Raw genomic sequence first — 12173 nt, 5'->3', positions numbered from 1 at the left:
CACCCACACCTCCATCACTCTCACCGACATACAGTGAGTATAACTGCCACTGACAGGTTGTGAGAATTCTTTGTGAACTAGTTATTTAAAATAGTTGGAGACTATGTATTATCATTCATAAGACTGTTGAAGAGAACCAATCAGCAAAGCATACACCTAAATTGCACCAGAAGAATCAGGTCATGATGAGAATGATCAATATCTGAATTGTTTGTTCAGGGTGAGAATGGTATGATTATGAATTCTCATCAGTTCTGTCGAGTGAGAATGCTCAGATTATGAAAAGTTGACACCTTTTACTATTACATTGTTACATATATCATTTGGTTGACTTTCTTTTTTATTATTTATTTAGCCAGTATTTATCTATTTGAAGATGCATACTATCCCCTCGTACAGGCATTTCCTGTCCACAGATCGGGCCCAATTATCGACTCAGAAATGAGTGACTCATATTTTACATGCACTGAGAATAGGAATAGTAAACTGGACTACAGCTTTACACCCCTTCTGAGATGACGCAATTTTCCCAAATACAAAAGCTGCTAGTCTGGCAGGTGGTCGTAATGTACTTATTTTTCTGCACGCAAACAAAGGCCAGTCAACCAAATAATTATGTGTGACATTGTATTTGTAAAACCTAAGTCAATCAATTGATATTGGTATAACGTTATATGTATACATTAATGTAATTATAAAAGGTAAGTCAATCAAATAATACTGGTGACACTGCATCGATGGGTGAATGGTGAACTAATCAAATGATATTGGCTACTGTTTGACAGTGAGAGGTATTAAGTCAACCAAATGATACTGGTGACACTGCATCGGTGAATGGTGAACTAATCAAATGATATTGGCTACTGTTTGACAGTGAGAGGTATTAAGTCAACCAAATAATACTGGTGACACTGCATCGGTGAATGGTGAACTAATCAAATGATATTGGCTACTGTTTGACAGTGAGAGGTATTAAGTCAACCAAAACGATACTGGTGACACTGCATCGGTGAATGGTGAACTAATCAAATGATATTGGCTACTGTTTGACAGTGAGAGGTATTAAGTCAACTAAATGATACTGGTGACACTGCATCGGTGAATGGTGAACTAATAAAATGATATTGGCTACTGTTTGACAGTAAGAGGTATTAAGTCAACCAAATAATATTGGTGCTGTGTAATGTCCTGTATGTTTCAATGAACAGTTACATTATTTTCACCTTGTTCTTTTCACCCAAAATTACATACTGGTTCTTTGTCTCATATAACCATCCATAATACGCTTTGATTGTTAAATTATATTTGTCAACATAGGTAATCTATTGTGCATTTCCTATATGAAATTTGAATAAAATTGGACAATGCAAGGCCATGCAACATTATGCAAAAACATCTATTTTACTTTTTTTGACCAAAAATTACATACATTTACTCTTAATACAAGTTGATTGTGAAATGTTGCTTATTAACATGATGTATTGTGTATTACCTATATGTACAGTTTGAATGACATTTGTAATTGAAAGGTCAAGTACACACAAAAAGCATCATTTACACCATCATTTTACATTTAGTACTCAAAAACTATAGTTAACATGCACAGATTAGAAAATAAATTTGACATGCATCTGTACAATTCAGTGTACACCTCAAAATTTTGTGAAATCAGGTCAAAGCAATTCAGAGTCACAATGCAGCTCACATTTTTAGCCTTTTGATCAAAAATGTAAATTTTTCACCCAGAAACAAAACTTGACATGCACAACACAAAATAGATGTAAATCTGTATGTTTTAGTGATATGATACACCTGTAGAAAATTTTGTGAACTTTGTTCAATGCGTTTCACAGTTACGATATAGTCCACATTTTTTTCTCTAAATATACACAAATCAGAGAATTAATAAAATAAGTGTACCAAAGTTGAATGAAATCAGTTCATGTATGTCTGAGATATGGTCCAGGACCGGGCCACACACTCATAAAGTTCAAGCCCCTGTGTCATCACATTCCTGTATGTGTTTTAACTACACACATTGCATAAGATGAAAATGATGATGCATTGTCAAAAGCCATATTATATATGTTAGCAATAAGAATTAAAATAGCATTTTTTTATCCGATTGAAATCAGAATAATCTGTAAGAAAATATGAAGCATCACTGAAGCACAAGGATGTTTTTTTTATTCATAAATTTTTATGCAATGATCTTCAAAAGCATCTTATTACTGTTACTATAGTAACTGAATTAGTAATTTAGAAATGACAAAATGAATGAAATCATGTGTCACAATAGTTCAGATTTGGGAATTTAAAAGATCCCCAAGTACCTGGTACAATCTTTATTTTTTTGAGGACCTCTCTCCCCAGCAGTCACCAAGGCAACAAAACTTCATTTTTGTCATAGTGACTCGTGATCACTACAACATCAGTAATTCAAACATCTAATTACAATTTTGAGTCAAAACAATCATCCTAAGGACTTATTTTACTTTGGAGATTTATAAACATCAGGTAAGAGCGCTCTCAAAAGCTGGTCTGTGATAATTGACGTGAGTCCCCAAATCCTGTGTATTGGCCCTCCAAGAAATACTGGCATCTGATAAGTTTTTGTCCGTTTTCCATAAGGCGCAAATCTTGTGTATCGTTGGTTATGTGGGTTGCATAGATGTGATAAAGTTAAGCTGAATACCTGTTCTACCTGGCAAAAAAAAAAAAGAAATAAATCAACATCATATTAGTGACATGTGCAGTCAAGAAGTGACAAGTCTTATGCTGTAATTAGGGTAACTTATAATCTTTCGTAAACTACAATGATGTAGATATATAGTTTATTTATTTATTTATTTATTTATTTTACTTACTTACTTACTTACTTATTTTTATTTATTTATTTATTTATTTATTTTCTTACTTACTTACTTACTTATTTTTATTTATTTATTTATTTATTTATTTATTTTACTTACTTACTTACTTACTTATTTTTATTTATTTATTTATTTATTTATTTATTTATTTATTTATTTATTTATTTATTTATTTATTTATTTATTTATTTATTTATTTATTTATTTTGATCTTACAATGTGATTTATATAAAAGCCCATATACAGAGTGTGATTCACCTATTCTTTAAAAAAAGAAGTGAAATGAGAGAGTTGGTTGGCATGACTACATTTTGAGCAACTACTTGAGCCTTATTGAGTGGCAATCCATTATAACTGTGGAAATCAACATTCAGAATAATATCAAACTTAATATACTTTGATAATATCAAAGCCCCATGGACAGTACATAATAACCAGTGTTGCAAATGCCCTTGCAGCGTTGTAATGGGAATTGGTAATGGTAAATATACATGAAATGAAATATACTTGAAATGCATACCCTGGTAATGACAATTAATATGCAAATATATATTTATTTATTTCTTCTTCCGACAGGAAATGTTCGTTAAAATTGACAAACCCTTTGATCAGAAACTAACGACAATATCTGAAAATGTCTGTATGGTTCAAAATGATGATGAAATTTATTACAAAATCTGAAAATGTTATGTTTGCACAAAATATTGGGCAGGAAAACAATCTTGGGCTCTATTAATAAACTGTACCTACCTCATTGACATTTGGCTTCAACGACTCAATGTTTATATCACCAAGAAACCCAACAATGGGTGTAACTTTCCTTTTTAATGTCTGAAAAAAAGGTTTTCGTAAAATATACTTGACTGAAAATGTTATCAAACAGACATGTTATAAATTGACTAATTTAATGAAATGTGCATTGAATATAATGAAGTACAGCATGGTAGACAGCCCCGAAATTTGTACAAGTTTTACAAATTCTTTTAAAGCAACAATAACTATCAATCAATGTATTAATCAATCTTTTCTCACTGATTTTTATTTTTGATAAAAAATTTCATCAATGCCAATTTGTAATGGCCATCTACGAAATGTGGACACTGAAAGTACAGCATATATACTAATTACTGACATTGTGCTTTAAACCATTTGGAAGTGACAAATTAAGGTGGCCAGGGTGTTGTCTACAGGTCATGAAATTAAGGATTACGGTTAATCACACATCTTGATCCAAACTGCAATTGAAATGCGAACAGTCATTTTGTTAGAATCCAAATTTACTAACTTCATAAGCAGCCATGATGTCAACAAAAACGCATCGCTATTTTAAGTTATATGCTATGTGTACCACAGACAATAGAAAGACTAAATTAACTGGCCAAGATTCATTCACTAATGAATGAGATTTTGGAAGAACCTTGATTTAGGTCTGCAGGTGCTTGTGTTTGATGAGGCCTGACTGTCGCCAAGATAGCACATTAATTTGCCATAATGCCACTATGCTAGGATGATATCAGCACTCAAACTTGCAAACTGCACATTAAAAAAAAAAACAGTCAGGAGGAACATTCAATATGCAGAACTGTTGTCTGACACAAAAAAATAAAAAAAAAATATCACAGTGTCCATATCAGGAATGAAGTGTTCCATGACCTCTGGAACAAGAGTGCATGTGTACATAATCATTGCATGTAAAATCATCTGTTTATACATGCCAAACACCTTTATATTACACTATCTATCTATAATATAAAGACTATAGTCTCTAAATATGCTTGAACAGTAAAGATAAAAAAAAAAGGGTAAAATAACTTACTTTATCTGGTAAAGGTATCAGTGAACCCCATACCCTGACTGCTGCAGCATTAATCCCAAGCTCCTCCTCCATTTCTCGCAATGCAGTATGGGTAATGTCATTATCATTTGGATCAGACATTCCACCTGGAAAGCTACACACACAAACCAAAAAATAAGCTATGTATACGTAGACTGCTAAAGAAAAATTGCCAGTATTAAAATTATTTATCAACAGTAACAAATACAAAAGAATACCCAGCAGTGGTATGAAGTGCACTGTCTGAAAATGAGATGCAAGTTGTATGAAAATGAGAGGACTTGAATGTTAATAAAAATGAAATGAAATGCTAATGAGTTGGTAAATGCTATTAAATAATAATGATGATAAAATTAGCAAGCTATTATTATTATTACATCACATAATCAGAAGGCCCTCTAAGAAACTCTTAATATCCTTCTTTCACAAATTCCATAAAAACACAAATTGGTGCAAAGTACACAAATCTATGATACGGAACAGAATCCTGGACAGCAATCAAATTGAGGCACTACTGTAAAAGCATTTAATTTTCACATTTTTTAGTATATTAAGGGGGGGGGGGTTTTAGTTCTAATGCTATTGTAATTTCACACACTCCCTTGAATTTAGTAGGTTTCAGAACAAATACTATCACGAAAATTGCTATTTAAAGCATAGTGGGTCACCACCTGCACATACGCGTGAAATGAGTCCTAAGTGACGACAACACGCTAAAAACGCAAAGACTCATGGGTAGACCCTTGTTTGTAAACAACGACACGCTATGGCTATTTGCCACATGTGCAGGTGACGACACCCTTGCTTTAATATTTTGCTTTTTGAAGATGAAAGTCCCCCACAGTCAATGTTTATACACAGCTGTTGAAAAGCAAGACAAACATGTGGTTACTCTACAGTAATACCACTCTTTGCATATTTTACATAACAAAGCACTAATTATATAACAGTCCAAATGACTCCTCTAAAAGAAGAAAAACTAAATTTAAGCGCAGTTTTTGCAATATTATGATTGTACAACATTTATGAAAACAACATTTTGTAAAAGTCGCTAATATTATAGGACCCTAAACAAATATACAAGATACAAATTTTCAGTTTATGGTTTATAGAAAAGAAGAAGAGCCACAGGTGCTTCTGTTCGACAGGACCTAGTTACCTAATGCAAGGATAGCTCATTATATTACCATAATGCCACTACGACAGGAAGATGGCCAAACTGCACTGTCACATAGATCCTAGAGAAATGTTCACAATGTAGCTACAAAGTTTGTAGAAAAGAATTTGTACTGGCTATAATGCTCTATGTTGAAGTACATTTGGCCAAATTCCAATCACTTTTAGTTCTTATCGAATGAGAAATTTTGATAGTAATTTAGTCCTTTGAGTATCCTTGAGCAAACATCTGGGCATTTTCACCACCTGGCAACTATCATGGTGAAAACAAAGGCTGATAACTCCAAAAAAACTGCACTTTAAGATAGTTGTTGAGACTCCTTTGAACAGTGCAACAAGATTACCCCTACATATGCAACATATATAAATTTGGTTGCTCAGGATTATATGTACTTCAAAGTTGAGTTCATGATGTTTCCATGACTTTAGCTGTATTCACCGGCCTTCCACAGCAGCTCGCACAGAGCCCATAAAAATACATGGTAGAGTGGTACGCGTCTTAGCAACATAGAACGTTATGTGACGTAGCTCCCCCCCCAAGAATTGAGGGATGGTATTTAAGGAGATGTACAACATAGATCCAATAATAGGAAGCAAGCATGTATGAAAGTTTTAGATCAGAGTACATTACATGACTCTGCATAACAAAATAATGCATGCAGTACAGTACATTAAATCGTCCATAATTTCTCTTTGAGGATGAATTAATTGTTTTTTTTTTAGATTTTCTTTTTTTTATTCAATTTATTTAACTTTGTACTGCCACCCAATTTTACTGAACATTGTTAGTATTATTACATTATACGAGCAGAATTATGAAACCAGAACCAACCTGACTTCTCCTCTGTGTAATACCAGATGATTTGATCGCAATGTGTATAACACAGATGGTTCCCCATCGACTACACACAGTGGTACTAACACAGCACCCGTCAATTCAGCATCTTTCGTCATCTTCCGTAGTGGCCTGACATTCGACATCCTTTTGATCGTACTCTTTACATTCTCATCTGAAAACACTGAACTCAAATATCTCACAGAATCAGAACTGTAATTCTTGTGAGCAATATGTTTCCATGGACACCAAGTGGAATACTTTGATATAATTTTGGGGTTCCATAATCTCCATCCATGTTTCAAGACTCTCTGAGACATCATTTTTTCAATCAATTATCGTTTCTTTGTTCTCATTCTCACTTTGAGAAACAGGTACTTATCTGCATTAATACCTGTTGAAATGGAACATGAATACAAATTATGACATTTTGATTGTAACTGGCACATTTGAAAACACTGTAGGTTTAAATTGCCACCTGAAGAAGCTGTTTTATTCCAGATTATTGGGATACCAGTTGCTATGCATAACATACTTGAAACCGTTTGAAATCGTCGGGCTGGCTACACTTCCAGGGTACTCAGCTTATAAAATTACATGTATGTATTTTTTTATGAGGGTGGCGCTTAGTCGAGCACCCCACTCAAAAAACTGGCGAAAAAACAATTTTCATTAACTATGTGCCAGAATAGGGGGAACATGACATTTTTTTTTTGGTGGAATTAAAATTGGGAAATGAGTTACATCATCATTGATTTCCACTACACTGTTACAAGGACAAAACAGAAATGATCAGAATATGCACATTTTATTTCAATATTATTTACATACCATCAGAATTTAATATTATTCTTTATGGACTGGATACGACTTTTGCAGCTCGTGGTCGTTCAGCGAAAGCGCCCTTTTATCATATACCTTCTATGAAAAAAAAGTCTTTAGTTATGTTATTTTTTGCTCGTCTGACCCAAAAGAAAACCTATTCGATTTAATCCGGGTTTCGATACAGGCCGTTTTACTGGCGCGGATTTATACAGGGGATTCTAAACGATGCAAACGCGTCAGCAACTCTCACACAATACACAAACGAATGTCGCCAAATATATCCACAAATTACGTTTTAATGAAACAGCAAATGAACGTAAATTTATAACAATATTTTAACAGTAATCAATACGAACTCACTATAAACTTTCTTTAAGAATGAACACTACAGTCCAGCTAAGTTGGTCATTTACTGACCGTCCGACAACGGACGTTTTCTTGGAGCTGATGTTGTAGCCACAGGTAGAGACACGTTGATTTCACAGTTGTTAAAACTGTAGTCGGGGAACGAGAAACAATTGCTTGACAAGAAGCAGTTTGGTTTACAGTTCTAGATTCGAGTGTAGCTCAATTAAGAATATCGTAAATGAGCCGACGATCTTCTGTGGAGACAGTATTGTAGTACTGTAAACACGTTTTTGTGACCATTTATCTCTATGATTGATTGTGGTGGAATGCTGGCTTTCGTCAGAGTACGTAATAATAAGTCCAACTGGTGTTTCGGTATATTTCCTATTCACTGAATAATATCGTCAGCCATTATCGAAGCGCAGATGATAATCTCAAATTACGCACGTTGTTTGTAAACAGAAAGTTCCAGGAAATAGACACGTTTACCAAATATGGTAAACGGGGCCCGGGCATGAATTTAAACTCAGACTAGTAATTATTACTATTACTAGTATTGGTAGTCTAAGATTTTAATGATGAGATGCATCTGTTTAGGTATATAGTGTACTAACATTATCTGAACAGCTAATCCAGTTCAATTAAACTGAAACATTTCTATAACTTATAATTATTTTAGAGTAAATAGTATGATTATGAATATAATTTATAATCTGTGTTAATGCTCAATTATGACATGCATTGACCAAGCTGACATCCCCCTTTCATATTTTGACACCTCCCATGCCACATTGTACTTCATGCAATATTTGCTCACATTTCGTCCTTCAGTCGGATTTACATTAATTAACACCAGACTGTTCATTCGCTTATCCGTGCTCGCATCCTCTTCAAGCATCAGTTCATTTTGCCGCACCGTACGATACACATCGTCTCAGCAGACCTCCCACCCACCCATTCATGCAAAGGTCTCTATATACCAATTTCTATACCATTACCGATCTCACTCAAGTGTAACTCATGTTTATCTGCTCATGAACAACCTTAGCAATAAACAGGAAAGGGGGTTTCCACCACAGACCAAGCAGACTTTACACGGGTACCCACGCTGTCCATCCCCCTGGGGTTGTGAGTCTATCTGCAGGCTCCCGCCAGGGGGACGCCAGCCATGACGCCCGCCTGTACAGTCTCTGCTGGTGGAAGGTTGCAACCAGGTACCACGCGCTCGGCGTCATGATGCAATTCACAGGCGAGTCGCATCATGGAGCTGTTCGCTGCGACGCCTGCGTCTGCAATTCGCTCCCCCTTCCACTTTTGCCAAAACCTTGTGTCTTGTGTCATTTATTGAAGCATTAATGGGTAATAAATAAATAAATAACGAAACTCATTTCCTCCCCAAAATCATATATTTGTTTTTAAAAATATAACTTGTAATGTATTCCTTCAATAGCTAAATTGTCTATGTTAATTTGCCCAATTCACTTTTGTAAAATAAAATGTCGGAAACAATACATGATTTTTGTAGCAATTCAGGTCTGTAAATTAGTATTCATTTAAAAATAGCTTGAACACTAATCAGATCAACTTATCACAATTGCTGGTAGTATAGTACAAACAATCAAATTCACCTGCAATGTGCGTCCAGAGATTTGCACATCGATTGGAATTGTGTGCTATGCAATGGGCAATATAACAGTTATTTTCTCTCCAAGTTCACTGTCTACTAAAAAGACTGGCACACCCTTTTCACATATCAGGCGTAAGTGGGATCTGATTCTGTTCGGCCAGCGAGGGTGTCACTTATACCTACATGTCAGGTCAGGCTAATTCTAACCCTACCCATAGAATTAGAATTGTGGTTAGGGGTGGGGGCTACAAACAAATACCATTTATTATTATACATCTGTCACCATAACGCCATAAGTTACAGCATGCCGTAATTTTGCAATATTGCACTGGCATATCAGGAAACATGAATTTCAAATATGGAAAGCTTACGCGCATAAGCGTAAGCGTAATAATAAAAAAACATGGCTGGCACCAGGGTTTGACCGCACCACACACAAAGAAGTTTGCTAAATCTGTTCTAAACGATGTATTCCTGGGAGGAAAAAGATGTATAATAATAAGGTCATTACGAGGATACTGCAAAGTATGCACTCGAACAGTTCGCAGTTGCATCGACCTTCACTGTGCGTCAGTCGATACTCCTGTTGTATTGTCTTCGCGCATATTTATCAGTATCATCGTAATAACCTCTTAATATTCAACTACTTATAATCATAGAGGCATCAACCTCACTGGCTTGACGATCTATTCGTGTTGTCAATGCACGGATGAAAGACCATGTCCCGATACAGGGACTTATCCTTGCTCAAAATAATGGAAATTATAGAATTGGAACAATTTGGTAATGTAATGCAAGATATAGAAATTTAATCATTCACGTTTTGAAACCCCAAAAATATATAATACCAAATTTCAGTCCGATCAGCTACACTATTGCACGGATAGATCGTCAACAGACTCATGTTGTAATGGCTCCTCCACGCCGTTCTATAGTGTTCATGTGATCCATGGGTGACCATTCAAAACTTACTGAAATTACTGCGTCAGGAAAATGGTGCGTACGGCCAATACGTTACTTGCATTCACTACTACCGGTATTGGACCCTTCGTCTTCGTGTGGATCAACGACCTACGTCTTTCAATTGACCCGGAAGTAAACACTTTTGTCGACTGCTAGATTCCTCGATAGCAATCAACTTTCTGGCACCCCAGGATGTCAAATAACGTACCTTGCTAAGATGAAGACGCAGTTAAATGCCGAATTAACCTACGAGTCCCGACATCTCAACCCGGGACCCCAACCTGTCAAATTCCATATCCTTGATTAAATGACTTTTCCTAATAGCTTTTTCTAATTTGAGGGCGCAATTTACAGACCGTGTCAGTCTCGACAAAAGCCATGGTCAATAACTCCCAGTCTGTCACTCTCACCTAGACTTGCATTCAGCCTCTAGTTTTTTTTAATTGAAATAATATATTTTGTAAGTATATAAATGGCGAAAGTCGTGTTGCAAACACAAACAAAAAAAGGATGTTATGCAACTTGGTAATCGTGCCCCAAAACAGGTTTTCAGAAAGAAAAACAAAAACAAAAACATATGTGTACAAAAAGTGTTCAAACTAGGTAAAGACGGAAAAGAATATTTGCACAAGAATTTGTCCCTACACTCTCGATGGTATTACCTGTACATGCAGTGGTGGATCTGGGGGGGGGGGGGTCTTGGGGTCCGGACCCCGTTGAAAAATGTATTCAATTTGTTTTTGTATAATATAAAAAAATCATTAACTTAGTCTGGCGATTTTAAGGTTTGCCCCCCCCCATAAAAAAAATCCTGTATCCGCCCCTGACATGTATTGGGCCATTCCAGTTTTTACCTGCACCCCCCTGTTGATGAGATCGGATTTCCAGCACTGTATGATGGGGAAAATACCCCGGAATTCCAATTGTATATGGAGGAACAGAATCTGGAAATCCAGACAAGTATGGGAAAAAAAATCCTGGAAATCCAGGCAGTTATGGCTACTAAATGAAATATGGCCTAATTTATCTCGCCACATACCGGTTGATGAGGTTGGATTTCCAACAGTATGACTCAATAGGACTCAATTCTCACGCGTGCGCAGATGACGACCCTCCCACTTTAAAGTCTGCAAAGCTCCTATAACCCCAAATGCGGTTGAAATTAAGCAGGCTTAACGCATCTCCAATAGAAGCACACATTGCATTTATTATATATTGGATTATTAAAAAGACAGGTATGACTTATTTTGGCATTAGAAAAACCTCTGTAACTGGTTATAGTTACTTAAAATGAGATTACGTCTCAACTAGGGTCACGGTGAATTCACAGGTGTTGAGGGACTGTGGTAAAATTAAGGTGAGCCAAAAATGGTGAGTTCAGCAATAAGTGTGAAGCACAAAATCCAACACTTTCAATATATATATTTGGTTGCATCTGCAATGGTATCAACAGTCTTGGTTTAAAGTAATTTAAACAAAGTTCGTGCAATTGTTGTTCATTGTAACTTGCAATACTGTTTCTCTCAAGCTGATCAGCATCTGAAGCAAACAAGCAAATACCACCACCACCAAGATCAAATGATATATATATATACCAACCACATCTTTCCAAAATTGTATCAAATATCTCAGAGCAACTGTGCAAAAAACTTTTATTCAAATTAAAACGGTCTTGAAGCTACATGTATTTTC

General features: G+C 35.5%; 2 protein-coding genes across 3 annotated transcripts in view; both read right to left on the bottom strand.

Moving 5' to 3' along the window:
* LOC100368971 (small ribosomal subunit protein mS22-like) overlaps positions 1 to 12173 on the bottom strand; it is a 333717-nt gene that overhangs the window by 26438 nt on the left and 295106 nt on the right. The window lies entirely within an intron of this gene.
* LOC102806724 (mitochondrial coenzyme A diphosphatase NUDT8-like) lies at positions 2458 to 10604 on the bottom strand. Of its 2 annotated transcripts, XM_085508320.1 has the most exons (6): positions 10491 to 10604; positions 7550 to 7639; positions 6716 to 7112; positions 4690 to 4822; positions 3624 to 3704; positions 2458 to 2704 (listed from the first exon to the last, which is right to left on the bottom strand). In XM_085508320.1, exons 3-6 carry the CDS (start codon positions 7039 to 7041, stop codon positions 2492 to 2494), a joined length of 753 nt encoding a protein of 250 aa, XP_085364446.1. In that variant the 5' UTR covers positions 7042 to 7112; positions 7550 to 7639; positions 10491 to 10604; the 3' UTR covers positions 2458 to 2491. The 2 variants fall into 2 exon arrangements, with proteins under 2 accessions (XP_085364446.1, XP_006812007.2); XM_006811944.3 differs by lacking the exon at positions 7550 to 7639.

The sequence above is a fragment of the Saccoglossus kowalevskii genome, chromosome 15 (assembly GCF_978046115.1).
Source record: "Saccoglossus kowalevskii chromosome 15, keSacKowa6.1, whole genome shotgun sequence".
Lineage (NCBI taxonomy): Eukaryota > Metazoa > Hemichordata > Enteropneusta > Harrimaniidae > Saccoglossus > Saccoglossus kowalevskii.
Note: the sequence above shows the minus strand (reverse complement) of the source record. Positions and strands in the feature narration are given on the sequence as shown.

Coding starts and splice junctions, on each gene's coding strand:
- LOC102806724 (XM_085508320.1), bottom strand. CDS start 7,041: ATGATGTCTCAGAGAGTCTTGAAACATGGATGGAGATTATGGAACCCC. Junction 3,705..4,689: donor TGATACCTTTACCAGATAAA/GTAAGTTATTTT, acceptor CCTTTTTTTCAG/ACATTAAAAAGGAAAGTTAC. Junction 2,705..3,623: donor TGAAGCCAAATGTCAATGAG/GTAGGTACAGTT, acceptor TTTTTTTGCCAG/GTAGAACAGGTATTCAGCTT.